General features: G+C 36.4%; 1 protein-coding gene across 1 annotated transcript in view; it reads left to right on the top strand.

Moving 5' to 3' along the window:
* Positions 1–16940, top strand: part of stx1b (syntaxin 1B) — a 53929-nt gene that overhangs the window by 22266 nt on the left and 14723 nt on the right. The window contains exons 3-5 of the mRNA XM_065286107.2: positions 2–101; positions 13195–13269; positions 15537–15610. Of these exons, the coding sequence (XP_065142179.1) occupies positions 2–101; positions 13195–13269; positions 15537–15610 (249 nt within the window). The remainder of the gene's footprint in view (position 1; positions 102–13194; positions 13270–15536; positions 15611–16940) is intronic.

Below are 16940 nucleotides of genomic sequence, written 5' to 3'. Positions count from 1 at the left end.
GGTGGAGGAGATCCGTGGCTGTATTGAAAAGCTGTCAGAGGATGTGGAACAGGTGAAGAAGCAGCACAGCGCGATTCTAGCAGCACCCAACCCTGATGAAAGTGAGTTTAACCAATCAGCATTCAGTACCATTGAGAACAATGTTTTATAATAACGTGCACACATATTTGTGGGGAGAATCTTTAGGCATACATGCTTAATATCAGAAAAAATCGAAATATAACCTCCAGAATCATGTGGAAAGAAACTTATGGTACTTGTTATTTAATGAAGAATAAAGCCTGTATATAGTATAGTCTGTTTTTTACATAACTGGTTGTGCACGGTCGAATGCACAGCCTTGCAAAGTATAGTTTATTTGAATTGTGTGTGTGTACATAGACGTTGGATGCATGCGCATTGCGACAAAATGCAATGCATCTTGCAGGCTATATACATACTACATTCTCCTGTAGGTGCATGCGTGAAAAATCTGACAATGCGCCTACGGTACGTGGACCCTCATGTAAAAAATTGACCATACTTCGGTCTTAGGGTTAATATCATTCCTGCTAACTGAAATACACTTGATAACTGCAACATTATTGCGTTGAGGATTTACCAAGCCCTACATATTTATTTAATTATTATCCAAAGCATGTTTTTCTTGAGCAGCACTCCTTTCTATCTAAGAAGATTTAAAAATAGCCTTTTTTATTGCGTTATTGTGTTATGCCGAGCCTGATACTTTATGAGAAAGACTTTGGGATACTTTAATAAAATTGTGCAAATTCAACATGTTTTACCTCCCCCATATCTCCCTCCAGGATCCATCCATCCATTTAGTTTAATATATAGTATACAGAAACAGAAAACATAAATGCATATCTCTGCATAATATAAAAGCAATGCACTGGAAATACTGGATATGTCTTACTTTACTTTGCTATACTATATTATACCTGACTTTATAACCACACAGCTTGCGATAGGACGGTGGGCAAGTAATGTCACAGACCAGACTAATCGATAATGACGTTCGTTGAATGCTATTTTCATCATCAAATATTAGTTGTTGCAGCTCTACTTTCATTTTATTGCAGTGGCGGCCCGTGACTTTTTTTTCGAGGGCGCTCAATGCGACGTCACAACATGTATGTAGCCCGTCGTGTGTGGTTCCTTATTCCAAAATATGTGTTCTGCGCATCGGGAGATCCCGTGTGCATCACGTGTCTTGCCAAAATAAGTGCCTGCTGCAGACGCGTCTAAAGGGTTTATGATAAAAGAGACGCTCGCGTTTGCCAGATACTCGCATAATCTCATGCGTAATCAGAGTTTCGTGTTAAGGGAGTGTCTTGCGTGTATTTTGTTAACGTGAGCGTCTCTTTTATCATAAACGGTTTTGACACGTGTGTAGCAGGCACTTATTTTGACAATGGTTCAAATGACGCAACAAACACATATTTTGAAAACGCAAGCAACACACATGACACTCCGAACACATATTTTGAATTTGGGTCCCTCGGATCGTCACGAGCCGCCACTGTTATATTAAAAAGAGCCCAATACATTCCTTCAACTTTTTTAATTCTGCAAAAGTCATGCGCCTTCGAAATGACATGAGCCTGAGTAAATGTTAATTTTTATCAATATTTTACACTTACACTACGCGTTTGTATGGACAGACTCTACAACGTTAAAATGAAAAGGTTATGTCATGCACTGTGACAATGCAAAAATGTCAGAGGAGCAAAATTCAAAAAAGCTAAATGTGACTTCATCGCAGTCCTGTGGTCGGATAAATGAGCACATTCGATGAAAACCTATTCGAGCATTTCTTCACTACCTTGCATTTGTGCCACCCACTCTACAAGAGGCAATGCTGGCACATTGCTCCAAGTGTGTTTTAGATCAAACCCACACAACTCATAGAGCAGCAACCCACACTCCATCTACAACGCCTGTTTCTTTCACTCCTAAAAATCCTACGTCATCTTTTCCCAGCAACACTCTTTACTTACGGCAAAAGTCTAGGAGTGTAATTTATTACTGTATTTTGTGTGACTAATGTGTGAGGTCATTCTAACAGAGCAACTTGTTCTTATAATAGTGCTGCTTTGCGGTAAGTCAACTGCCAAATCAGTAAGGTGCTAAACATTTGTTCATTGCATCTAAGTTTTTTTAGATATAGTCCATTTGCAAGACAACTGTAAGTGAAGCTGGGGGCGCACTGTATGATTTTGGCCATGGTTTTTGCTGTGCAAATCTTTTTTTCTTGTAATACAAAATCAGCAGTATTTAATGTAACAAAGGTTAAGGAAAGGTAAATACTATATAATAGATCAGAGGTTCACAAACAGGCATATGCGAGGTTACAATGGGGCTATGTTTTATTTTAAGGGAAGCCGCCACAGTTTTTCAATATTTTACTCCTACCTCAACAAATTAATACATACGTATCTTTTTTCAATGCGTGCACTTAATCTTTGTACAGCGTGTCGTGGATGTGTTAGCATTTAGCTTAGCCCCATTCATTCCTTATGATTTTAGAAGCCATCAAACACTTCCATGTTTTCCCTATTTAAAGACTGTTACATGAGTAGTAACACAAGTAAGTATGGCACAAAATAAAACGTGGCGATTTTTTAAGCGGATAAAAATGACAACTATATTGTATGGCGGAAGAGCACTTAGTTTGAAGCACTTCGACCTCGACATCATCACTCCTGACTACTCAAAATTCCATCAATATTACTGCGCCCGAGGTTAAAGTGCTAAGTGCTCGTCCGCCATACAATCTAGTTCTCATTTATATCTGCTTTAAAATGTATATTTAAATAGGGAAAACATGGAAGTGGTTGGTGGCTTCTAAATTCATCCCTGTTTGCACCATTTTTATGAAAGTTAAGACTGAATGTACCTGAAAATGTCAAATGGTAACCGCCAATTGCGCAAAAGAATGAGAAATATTAAATATTTAATCCACCTTGATGGCATGTAAGTGTAATCATCATAAAAAAAATATTATTTAATTAGTCATTTCTAAATGTACATTTTAATGCGTTTTTGTATTTGTCCGGACATATGCTGAAAACAGCTCTGTTTTCTAAATGTTACAAAAATGATGTAAAAATGTATGTAAAAAAATCTTATTACACTAAACTAGATGATTATATTTTATTCCACATTTTTTATGAATATATTTATATTTTCCTTTAAAAAAATACTAGTTACACAAATTGACACAGACCGGTGACACCACACTGACATTTTTGCATTTATCCCCCAAATATTCTTTCAAAATGAAATAAAACTAGAAATTTTACACTTGGTCCTCAAAAAAGAGAATGTATGCAAGTAATCTGCAAATTTATTTCGAAATTTTAACTAGGGATGCACCGAATCCAGAATTTTTGGGTTAGGCCGAATACCGAATCCACTGTTTAAGATACGGCCAAAACCGAATACTGAATCCTACTCGCATCCTTATTCCATTAATACAGTAAAACACATTAATGAAGTAAACAACGTCCACAACAGTGTATTTTTCATTTTATTTAATTTGTAACTGTAAAAAAGAATGACAAGTGGGAAAAACTATTTTGACAATTACCATAAGCCTATGCATAATGAAAGCGATGCGTTGTGATCCGCTAGTTTTTTCCAGGTGCGTCCACGAAATGTGAACCGCCCCTAAGGCCCACCGAAAAAAAATGATTATCTCCACGTCAGCACCCGATGTGTGTAATCAACGGCTACGTGACAGCGCCCAGCGTAGCGCAAGCCTAGGGTTCGGTGGAAAAAAAATCTAAGATTCGGCCGAACCCGAACTCCGTCAAAAAGCCCAGTATTCGGCTGGATTCGGTGCATCCCTAATTTTAACCACTGATCTATATAAATGACTGGATTGCGCATGACGTCACACTTGTGAAGCCACCGCGCCGCCATGTTGGTATACCCAAACGTTCTATTAAATCAATAGACGTTATCAGATTTTAATGATAAAACATCCCTTTACTCGTCTTCTTTTTTATGTGTGAACTTACCCTGTACATTATTACATCACAAACGTCCAAAGCATGTAAATAGTTATTTACTGAAAGTTGTACATTTTGCGTTTTAATCAGTTATTATACATTCATCTTTATTACAGTATCAGATCAGCAGACAGACCGCAGCATATTTAGTATTAATGACAATAAACATGCTCATTCTGAAATCTATATAAATAATCATACTTTGTACCGTATGTGCATGCAATAATTTGCTAGTTTTGTAATAATGTTATCTAAACTTACAAGTTACCTAAATTTATTTAGAGAAATAACGCTGACCGTCACAGTGTAGCTGAATGTCAAAAAAAACTTTATTTATACCTGTGTCATTAACAAATGAAACAGACACACTCACCTTAACGTTTTTTTATAAATCCATTATCCTGCCCGATTAAAACATAAACACTGCAAATAACACCAGAATTAACAAATAATTAACGTACACATATCCTAAAAATTAACCTTGTGTAACTGATACGCTGTAAAGGGGGTAAATTTTGATCATGATTTTGACAATGACAATGACGCAATGAAAGTCAATGACGCTCTCTGCCGGTTGGGTATACCAAGATGGCGGCTCGAACTCTGCGCTGGCTTCACCTCACACAGTTACGTCAAGCGTTCTATGTGCAATCCAGTCATTTATATAGATCAGTGAATTTTAACCCTTTTATATTTAGTTCAACCATACGGACACAAAATAATTAACGTCACGTCATTGACCCAGGTATGTATTAATTTGTTAAGTTGAGGTAAGAACATAGTAAAATAGTGAAAAACGGTGGTGTTTTCCTTTAACATTTATGCATTTTATGAACATTGTTATCCAAAGTGACTTACATAGGATTCAAAGTAAAAAAATTCATCAATATGTGTCTATTCTGGGATGCGAACCCACAACCTTTCTGCTAATGCACTGATCTCCCAGCTAAACTACAGGAACTTTGTGTGCAAATTTAAAAACTTAAGACTAAAATAACATTTGAACCAAGTTCATGCACTTCTCACAGGCAACAATTAATCTATCATCTAGTGTACGAACAGCACAACATTAGTATGTAAAAAAAAAGTGTTTAATCAAACAATATATCCTCTTTTAACTTTAGTTGGCTTCATAAGTTTGTCATTTACAAATAACTGCATTCACTTAACATCCTCTGTCACACTTGGAGCAAGAGCGACTTTTTCTGTCAGTTTCCACTGAAGCAGAAGAAATCTGCACAACGCCAGAGAGCTGCAGCAGCTCTGAGGCGTTTGAGGACGTGTCCTCTGTGCCTTTGTCAATCCCACAGCACACCTTGGGAGCGTGATGCTCGACGTCCTTTAAAAAAGCTTGCTCATCTTCACTTAAAATGCACCACTGGAAACAGTTCTGTTGTTGAGGTTTCAACAAACGACTTGCTGAGTATTACAACTTGGCAAAGACATTAGCGTCTTTTGCAACAATAGTATTACAGCCGGTTGGGCCACGTTTCTTGGACAGGGCTAAAGCATAGTCTCAGACTACAAAGGTTGTTCAACTGAAAAGATATATTAAGATATAAGACATATCTTAAAGTATATCAGTGCTATTGTTTTATCTCAAGATGAAAATTAGTGGTGTTTTGTGTAAGGTATGTTTCTAAAAACTACCTAGGCGTCCTAATATAACTCAGCCCTAGTCCTGGCTTAATCTAAACCTCGTCTGAAAAACCCTCCCAAAATGTTTCAGGGGGTTTTACACTAGCACTTTCAGTGCACACCCGGGTCCGATTGACATCAGAATTCAGTTCATTTGGATGATGTGAACAAAACTCATGTGCGCACCTGCAGAACGTACCCAAGTCCGCCTAAAAATGGTGGTCTGGGTAGGGGTGGGCGATATGACCAAATTCTTATATCATGATATGAGTCATTTTATATCATAATAACTATCTGTATCACGGTAGAGTTGTCTTTTTCTTTTAATAAGGTTTTTTTGTTATTAAAATATTTGATACCATAGAATTTTCACAATTATTGTTATTTCAAAATATAACAAAATTTCACTTAAGATAATAAATTATATATATATTTTTTTTTTTCAGTGCTGTATGATTAACATGAGTGACAGACAGAAGCAATTATTATGTAACTTTCTCTTTAAGTCGGGCGGGCATTTTGTGTACCGTATATACCCGAATATAAGACGACCCTGAATATAAGACGACCCTCCCCATTTTCCAGACTTATTTTTTTGGAAAAATAGAGATTTTGTGGAAAAAATCTGATTTTCAACGGAAAATATATATTTTTTTAAATTCTAGTGATACTTCAATGGAAAAACATTTTAACATCATTTATTAAATATTTGGATTAATTTGACACAAAATAAAGTGCACTCTGTCAATGAATGAGTTCAGAAATGAATTAATAACCTTTCCACAAAAATGAAATAATTATGTAGGCTCATGAATATATGTAACTGTGGTACTGTGAAGATAGATAGAAAATAACCATCTGCTTTAAATCAAACACATCTAACCTATAATGTTGGCATCCTCTACTGTTTCCCCGTGAATTTGTCTATATCGCGAATATAAGACGACCCCCCCTCCATTTTTCAGTCTATTTTTAGTACAAAAACCCTGTCTTATATTCGGGTATATACTGTATGGTATTTAGGCCAATAAAGCGTCAAACATGTTTACGAGCTCAATGAGAAGGGGATGCGCGGCTTGCGCGCTCCTTTCACACAAAAACAACAGCTTGTTTTAAACTGCAGTGCTTAAAGGAAAACACCACCCTTTTTCAATTTTTTACTATATTCTTACCTCAACTTAGACTAATTAATACATACCTACCTTTTTTCAATGCGTGCACTTAATCTTTGTACAGCGCCTTGTGAATGTGTTAGCATTTAGCCTAGCCCCATTCATCCCTTAGGATCCAAACAGGGATGAATTTAAAAGCCACCAAACACTGCCATGTTTTCCCTATTTAAAGACTGCTACATGAGTAGTTACATGAGTAAGTATGGTGGCACAAAATAAAACTTTTATTTGGAGCCATAGGAATGAATGGGGCTAGGCTAAATGCTAACACATTCAAGAAGCGCTGTATTAAAAGTGCATGCATTGAAAAAAGATAGTTATGTATTAATTTGTCTAAGTTGAGGTAGGAACATAGTAAAACATTGAAAAACGGTGATGTTTTCTTTTAAATATGTGTGTAAACGTTAAGTTTTCATGACCACAGGTAACGTGACGTGGGCGCGTAACCTCAATAGAGACGCTCTACTGGTTGATACATTTCTACAGGTTTATAATACCTACCGGTTTATCGTTCACCCCTAGGTCTGGGGTACGGTTTGGAGTTGATATGTATGCAATCGAACTGAGTCACAGAAATGAACCGCTATAAATGAAGCCCATGCGAGTGCTTGTGCTCATTACCATTGATGACATGCGCCTGAGGATCAGGCCCAGAGTCTATTGTTATCTTTACACAAAAAGAGTATTTGTTGTTAGGAGGATAATCCATTTGATAAAGTTTGGGTAACACAGAAATAGATTATGTGTATAAGTAAAAAAGAAAAAAAAGTATTTATACCTTCTTGTAGTCTATTTCTGTGCTGGCCAAACTATTACAATGCTGATATTTCATTTTTTTTTAGCATGAAGGCCCTCAGAGGCCTTGAGTTTGCCCTCAGACCGGCCCTGATTAGTTCAAGACATCCACAGCCGACGGATGACTCAGCTCTGCTGTGGATGAATCTTTAAAACATGATGTCTCTCGACTCGCTTTGGTTACAGACACTGCTAGAAATATATCCCGTACATCTGACTGCATGTTCTTTCTGTTATTTTCAATGCATGGTTTCTTTCTTTTCTGTTGCATGCTTGTGTAAGAACAACATTTTCTTTTTGTTTTTTCTTGCTTCCCATGTCTGTTTTGATGCTTCATGAAGGAACCCTCAAAGGAAGGCAGTGAAGTTGAGTGCCTGCCTGTCTGTCTGTCTGTCTGTCTGTCTGTCTGACAGTGTGATGCAGATGTTTGAGAAGAGGAGAACATGTTTAAAAATCACTCATAAAGAAATTATTTGGCAAAAAGAGATTAATTTCTTCTCATCATCTTTTCCCAACGTTGTTGTAACCTTCTTTCCTCAGTGAAACGTCTGAGCTGCTATTTTCTATCCAGTAAAAGTGAGGCCAGTCCAGCAAGCAATTTTGCATTTAAAAGATGTCTAATAGCCGTCCAAACACGGCCCACATGTCTAGGTTTAAACAAGGCAAAATTTTGTCTGTCAGTGAAAATGTAATAGATGTCTAACCATAGCCCAAAAATGTTTTAAATAAAATAAATTAATAAAACAAAATACATTACATTTAACCACATTTAAAGGCGGGTTGCTAGATTTTTGAAAAAATATTTGGAAAAGAGCCAATCAGCAGTAAGGGGCGTGTCTAATAACTGACATCGTTGCCTGGGTTGCGTATGTGTGGGGCGGGTCTATCAAAAGAAGGTCCAGATTCTATTGGGGTACGGGCATGTTTGTTTAGGTTATTTCAAATGTCAACATTGGCTTTCAGAGATCGTGCACCCTGCCTTTAACCAAAGTTTATTTTGGCTAGAAGTGGATTACATATAGCCGGACTATATCAGGTCTAAAGTTAATCTAGACAGGGAAATGACAGCTATTGCTTGCTGGGATGTGCATTTCCCTGGGGATCAATCCCACAACCTTGGTGACACTGTCGAAAAAAAGATAAAAAATGGTCCCAGGCTGTCATGGGGGCAGTACCCTTTAACAAGGTCCTAAAATGTACCGTTTAGGTTCAGATATGTATACATTTGGTACCAAATAAACTCTATACAGTAGGTGCAAAGGTGTACTTTTTGAAAGGGCATCTAGGGACCATTTTTTCTGACAGTGTACCAGTTGAGCTAAATATACAGTACAGTATACAATTTGAAATTTCAGATCCTCTTCCACCGTTCTTGTAAGGAAAACATATGCTCAGACATTCTGCCTAAGATCATTTAGTATGAAGAAAACATGAAATGACATGAGGGGGTTAATAAATGTTTTCAAAATGTTCGAAAATAGCCTCAATATTCCTGCTTTTCTCCTATTGTATCATCCCCCTCCAGTTGTGTTTGTGTTTAGATCCTGTGTTTCATGTATTTGAACTTGTATTTTTATTACAATTGCATAACGTGTATAGACATCTTTAAGGTTTACTGTCAATGACCATTTATCTCAGTTTCCTTGTGAAGCTGAATTTAGTCGGCCAAAAATACAACAAGATAGACAGACACTAAACGCTGTTTATCCAGACCGTATAAGGTTGCTTCAAGAGCACAACATCAGGATTATAATCTCAGTTGCTCTACTTGGAACTGAACTTGCAAACTTTGTTTTAGATGCTTAGATCCCTAACCATAGGTGTAATCCCGTCCATCACCCCCGAGTGATACAGCATTACTGTGATCCCAGTATCATTTCAGTTTCTGGGTCACCTCTTTTAAATACTGATCCACAGCATCTACATTATATTAACCCAGGTTCATAAAACCAAAGCATTTATTAAAACACTATATAGTTTTATAAATATTTATATTATTATTATTACACTGTAAAAAGTGCAAAGTTGGATCAACTTTTTTAAGTGAAAACGATTTTTTTTTATTTAATTCAACTTTTATATTTACTATCATTTTTGTCTTATTTTGTGCATGTTACGACTTTAACCAGCTAACACAGCATAATATGTAGATGTGAAAAGGCAGCTTGCTAAAAAATAAGTAAATGCAGAGGACATCTGAAACCCCCCCCTTTCCTATACTAATGACTGCCGTTGTGACCTTGAGTAAGAAATGTGACCTCCATTGGCTCTATGGGGTGGCTAATAGCCGCCTCTTTTGCGGTAGTTCAGTAAAGCATTTCACCCAATCAGCTTAAATGACTAAATGACCCATCAAAATGGTAGCATATCTGAACTCCTGGCCTAAAAGTTCCTCATGCTGCCCTGCGGGTGAGCGACGCTAGGAAGTAAAAATTAGCTTCGGGTCGTTCACTTATCTGAGGGGTGAAATCAAAATTTAACGGTTTGCATTTCTATGCCACTATTCCTCAGTCGCAGTTAGTATTGGATGATTGTTTTCTGTACACAAATACACACAAGTGTTGCTATTAGTGTTCATTTGGTATTCAGGTATTCATTTAAATGTGTATTTGGTATTGTCTTACTAAAACCATAATGCATAAATCCCTTGCCAAAAATAACAAATAACCAGAAACCGCAGCTTTATAGACATCAACAAACATCATAAGGACGTATGGAATAAGATTACATCTGTCCTTAACTTTGTAGCAACACTTTTATGTTTTTGTATTATTATATCGTGTGTGTGTGTTTATAAAACGCAATCTCATGGCAATTCGTACGTATTTTAATTCGTATTAATTCGTACGAGTACATTGCCATTGTGATGTTGGAATTAGGGGTGAGATTGTGTTAAATACGTACGAATTCGAGATCAGGCTGATTTATATTAAAATATGAAATAACACAATGGGGTTTCAATCCATATCATTGTATTTCAAATGACATTATCAGCTCAGATAGCCGAGTAAAATGTTAAATGGAAAAGTAAATATTGTAAACTTTTTTGCATCCTAGATTTTTCAGCTCAGCTTCATTAAAACTAGAAAATAATGTTAAGATTTTAAAACTAACTTTTGCAACTTATGAAGTTTATGCCTGCTTGAGTTGCAAACTATCATTAAGGCAATAAAAAAATTATAACATCCATGTTAAACAACATTCAATGTAACATTTATCATGTCCCAGGGCTGCCGTGTTTAGCACAGTTCTCAGGTGTATATTTAAAGTACTATTATTGTAGTGGCAGCTGCTAAGCATTACAACAAAAAACATGTTAAGAGAGCTATTAAAGCGGTGCTTAGCCATGCCATTTAAAATGGTGGGTGTGACAAGATACGTCCTCGTAGGTAAAATCGATCTCTCGACCACGAGAAAAAAGCTGACGAGACAATGGCTCGTGTGCACAAAGCAGTAAAGAGACTGAGCGCATTTATCTGGCCGTAATGACAACAGTGTGCAAATATTATGATGTTAACTCAGTGACAGCAGATACATTACACTTTTGTTAAATCGATTGACAGACGAACCGGCCACACCCCAACTACAGCATTTTAACAGATATGAGTGACTGAACGGATAAACACAGCTTGGTAAACACTGAAAACAGCATGGACAGTAAAATTACAATGATTTACAATCATCTTGCAGCAACACGGCATATCTTAAATAAAAAATATGCACATCATAGCTCAAAATGTAAAACAGTAGCATATGAAGCGAAAATGAAAGTGACTGATTACTGCGCAATGTACAGATGAACGATTTATCACGCATACTTCAATCTTTTTTTTTTCAGTTTTTCAAAATGTGCCCTCTTAAAAATAATGGTGCTTAAAAGGTTCTTTACAGCAATGCCACACTCTCAGAAATGAAGGTAAAAAATTTGTCACTGGGACAGTACCCTTTCAAAAAGGTACACCTTTGTACCCAAAGAGTGCATATTAGTACTTCAAAGGTACATATTTGCAGTTCAAAGATACATATTTGTACCTACATGGTACATATTAGGACCTTTTTTAAAGGCTACTGCCCCAGTGACAGCTTTGTACCTTTATTTTTGACAGTGCATGGAAGAACATATCTGTTTTTTTACGTAAAACATTAATTAAAGTTAATTTCATTTTAAGAAAACTTGATTTAATCACATTGGACAGGTGTACATAATTGAATTACGTAGATCCAACAAGGTTTTTTTAATTTCATTTCAAGAAAACTTTATTCAATCATGTGGAATCTGTGTCTTTTTTTGGAAACAGAAAGATTTTTCAGATGTTAAAGGGATACTTCACACAAAAAAAATTAATTCTGTAATCATTTTCTCATCCTCATGTTGTTACAAACCTGTATTAATTTCTTTTTTCTGATGAACACAAAAGACGATATTTTGATAAATGATGGTAAGCAAACAGATGACGGTACCATCGTGTTTGTTTTTCCTGGTTACAATCAGCTGTGTGCTTACCATCATTATCAAAGTATCTTCTTTTGTGTTCATCAGAAAAAAGAAATGTATAAACAGAATTTTCATTTTTGGGTGAACTATCCCTTTAAAGGTTATTTATGGAACCATTCAACCAAATATGGTTCTTCTATGGCATAGCAAAGTACCTTCATTTTTAAAAATGTATGTGGCTTAGGGGTGTACATCTGCAAAAACAAACACTGCAATGCAAGGTCAGAAACGTTAGTAGGGTAGCATCATCTAATCGTAGCACCCCGCCCACCAATGCAACTCCACATGAGGACGAAAACCATTGTGGCCAATTATTTTTAAGGGCACCATTTTAAATACACTGCTGTGATAAAGCGATGCTGGTGCTAATACTCATAGAGGAGTAAATGCCATGGTCATGCAACTTTTGTGGCTGGATAAATGAGGGATGCATTAGATTAGTCAGAGGAACATGGAGTGGGTGGGAGTGCTGAGGTGGAGTCTAGAGAGAGAGAGAGAGAGAGAGAGAGAGAGAGAGAGAGAGAGAGAGAGAGAACCACTGCAGCAGCTATCAATCAACACATGACTGCAGCCCGCAGTCTGGACACACATCCACAGTTTAACCACAGAGAGCTCACAACTATGTTATATGAGCTGCAATATTTTTTTTATTAGGTAACCATCTTAAAAAATGATAGATTATACAGTACTGTACACTGACAAAATCTGTCTGTAACAGGGTTTCTCTCTGTCACGCATTGACACTTTGTAGTGTAAAGCTGCAAACTGTGCACATTCACTTTTAAAAATAAAGGTGCTAAGAAGGTTTTAACAACAAGGTTTTAGTTTTTTTTAAACAACCAATTTCTTACATTTTTATACCTTTTGTGCAACAGAAAGGTTTTATAGATGCTTAAGGTTCTTTGTGGATCCATACAGCCAAACACCTTTATTTTTAAAAGTGTTAGACAGCAGTTTTGTCTGTGCGCTTATAGCATCTCTTCAAAAGTTTATTTTGCAGACATAAAACTATACCATGGACACATGTCTTAACATTTTATGTGTTTAATGCTCTTCTTTTTCTGTTTTTCTTTAAAAGAAACCAAGCAGGAGTTGGAGGACCTCACAGCTGACATAAAGAAGACAGCCAATAAAGTGCGCTCTAAATTAAAAGGTATAAAATTGTGATTAAGTGAAAATTATCTAAAATGATCTAAAAAATGCTGGGTCATTTGCAACCCAGCACTGGGTCAAAAAGGGACAAACCCAACCCGTTGGGTGGTAATTTAACATGTGCTGGGTTGTTTCAACCTTGTTTTCTGGGTTAATTTAACCCAGCGTCTAGGTTTATCCCTTTTTGACCCATCGCTGGGTTATAAGGGTGTCACGATTTCGATTTTAAATCTAAATCGATCGAAATTAAGTCACAACCTCGAACTTCGAATTAAAAAATGGGATCGTCGATGCTGCCATGCCCCCATGTCACGTCCGGTCGGCTTGTCAAGCAAGGGAAAAAAACCTCTCAGAGGTGCCTTTAAAAACATCGGTCCAGCGGAACGCATTTTATATTTTAAACACGAGGGATGTATTGCTACAACTCCTTGTAATGCATATCATAAACAGGATTACTACCTTTGGACTAGTGATCTGCCTTTGGACAGAGCGCAGCTCTCTCTGCACGTGCGTGAGAGTGAGAGGCGCCAAGATGCAGCGGGTTATATTTTAAACAAAAGGGATAGTTTGCCTCAGTTCGCATGAAACGCATTAAACTGAACAAATACATAAGGATTACTACTTTAGTTTATGTTTAGACTTTGGACAGATGCGAGAGCGCGTGCACGTGAGACAGAGAGAAGCGCAGCTGCTTGATGCACCGGTTTTATTTCAGATGCTAGGAGGAGTCCAAGACGCGTGCAGTAAGTCCATGTGCGTGCAAGAAGGAATCCTCTACAAGCTCTCTTGCGTGAGTAAAGACCACAAAACCCCCATGCGAGGAAAAGCACGCAATGTGCATGTTAACGTGAAACTATAATAATAATGGCATATAATTTTTTGTCTTTCAAAAAAAATGTAATTTAAAAACCAAGAATCGAATCGTGTCTTAGAATCGAAAATGTAATCGAATCGAGGATTTAAAAGAACCGTGACACCCCTACTGGGTTAAAAAAATAACCCAGCATTTTTAAGAGTATAGTTGCCTATGTGATGTCTGTATTCTAGTGTAATCCAACGCTATGTCGTGGCAATTCGTACATATTTTACATTTTACATTTACATTTTAAATTTTTTAATGATTTGTCTTGACCCCTGTGACGTTGGGGTTAGGGGCAGGGTTTCGTTATTGTTTTTTTATGATAATCGTATGTTTTTGCATGATTAACTTCGTACTAATTCATAAGAATTAGCCAACTCGTAAAATATGTACAAATTTCTTATGAGATCAGGCTGTGTAATTCTAATGGTTTGACAAAAAGAATGAAAAATGTTGATGACTCATTTGGACCATTTTAATGCTTTCCAGAAGGCGAATGTCCTTTCCCAAATCGATTAGCTCAATCGTCAATTAATGGTTTTAGTAAATGTTTTAGGTGAAGAGGGAGGGGGCTTTGCATTGGGAACATTACAGTGTGACTACATAGTGCATAAAACTTTTATTGTGGAAGAGCAGAAAAATCTTGTTTTCCACGACATGTCTTATTAATAATTTATAAATGGGAGAAGAAAGCATATCTGAACTCTGCAAGCATGTGAACTAGTAAGTGTAGCACATCTCTAATACAATGTCCTCTTTAGGCAACACAAATCGCATCTGACCCCGTAACTTTATTTATAAACAATCTTTAGTCTATTGCGGATCATTCTTCAGTTAACGTTTGCATTTGTAATCTTTCATCAACATGTAATAACTTTCTTTCTATGCATCCAATCTCAAAGCAGCAGGTTTTGTTCGTTTTATTTCAATACTCAAAAGATAACATAAAGTCCCATCCTACATTTGTTCACCATTTACATGCTTGCAGTGATGGTGCACACAGCTCCACCTGAACTAAAGGGAATGGGAACCCCATTGTGCCCTGAAGTGGACAATATTGGAAACATTGAATAGATACATTGTCCTTCTGAGATTAAGAGACTTGTTATTACTCCATTTTGTCTGATACCTTGTTTATATGCACTTGCATTGTAGCAGCTCAGTCAACCAATTACTTTTGTGTCATCTGTGAATTTAATTATCTGCTAGTTGCTGTGAAACCTTGGTAAATTGTTGTAACCAGGTAACCAGGGTGAGACATCTGCTATATGAGATGTTTATACAGTACGTAAAGTATGTTGAAGTGATAACGTTTACCATACACAAAGTATATAATTAAGCACATAAAAATATAAGGCTTTTTGCTATAACAATTTATTGTATTCAGCATATTTCTCTCAATTCTTTAGCAATCGAACAAAGTATCGAGCAGGAGGAAGGTTTGAACAGATCGTCTGCAGACTTGCGAATCCGCAAGACACAGGTATGTGAAAATATAAATATATTAGGGCTGTCAATCGATTAAAATATTTGAGTTTAACATTTGATTTTTTCTGTTTTGGAATCCTTTTTGTCGATCTCCGGGTCTGACACTACTACTTTTAGCATAGCTTAGCATAATCCATTGAGTCTGATTAGACCATTAGCATCGCGCTTAAAAAAATAACCAAAGAGTTTGGATATTTTTTCTTTTTAAAACTTGACTCTTCTGTAGTTACATTGTGTACTAAGACTGACAGAAAATTAAAAGTTGAGATTTTCTAGGCAGATATGGCTAGGAACTATACTCTTATTCCGGCATAATAATCAAGACTTTGCTGCCGTACCATGGATGCAGCAGGCGCAGTGATATTACACACTGCCTGAAAATAGTCCCCTGCTATTGAAAGTTACCGAGGGGACTACTTTCGGTAAATAAAAAAATTGCATGATTGTCATGAGTTAACTCGTGATTAATCGCAACTTAATCGCAGATTTTTATCTGTTCTATATTTACCTTCATTAAACACTTTTCAAGTTTTTAATACTCTAATCAACATAGGCATGGACAAATGTGGATGCGAAATGCAAATGTATGTTTATTATAAGTGAAACAGTCAGAAAAGTTCATTTAGAAAAAAATCCAGTTAAAAGATTTTTTAAGGTTTAAAAACAAAATCACTGCATTCATACCTTAAAATCACTGGTAAAACTAAAAGATTTGCAACACACAAAGTGAAAAACAATATCAATATATGTTAAAGTTTTTTCTTTCTTTTATTGTTTGATTGACATTTTCCAGCTCCCCTAGAGTTAAACATTTGATTTTTACCATTTTGGAATCCATTCAGTCGATCTCCGGGTCTGATGGTACAACTTTTAGCTTAGCACAATCCATTGAATCTTATTGAACCATTAGCATCGCGCTCAAAAATAAAGAGTTTTGATATTTTTTCTATTTAAAACTTGACTCTTCTGTAGTTACATCGTGTACTAAGACCGACGGAAAATTAAAAGTTGTGATTTTCTAGGCAGATATGGCTAGGAACTATACTCATTTTGGCGTAATAATCAAGGACTTTGCTGCCGTACCATGGATGCAGCAGGCGTAGTGATATTAAGCACTGCCCGAACATAGTCCCCAGCTATTGAAAGTTACCACGGGGACTATTTTTGGTAAATTAAAAATAAGTGTAACTCTAGGGGAGCTGGAAAATGAGCCTATTTTCCAAAAAAAGTGGAGGGTCACTTTAAAATGAATTTACTTTAATGGGATAATTTTGACAGCCCTAAAATACGTGTATATATATATATATATATATATATATATATAT

The sequence above is a fragment of the Paramisgurnus dabryanus genome, chromosome 19, assembly GCF_030506205.2.
Source record: "Paramisgurnus dabryanus chromosome 19, PD_genome_1.1, whole genome shotgun sequence".
In the NCBI taxonomy this organism is placed as follows: Eukaryota; Metazoa; Chordata; class Actinopteri; order Cypriniformes; family Cobitidae; genus Paramisgurnus; species Paramisgurnus dabryanus.
Note: the sequence above shows the minus strand (reverse complement) of the source record. Positions and strands in the feature narration are given on the sequence as shown.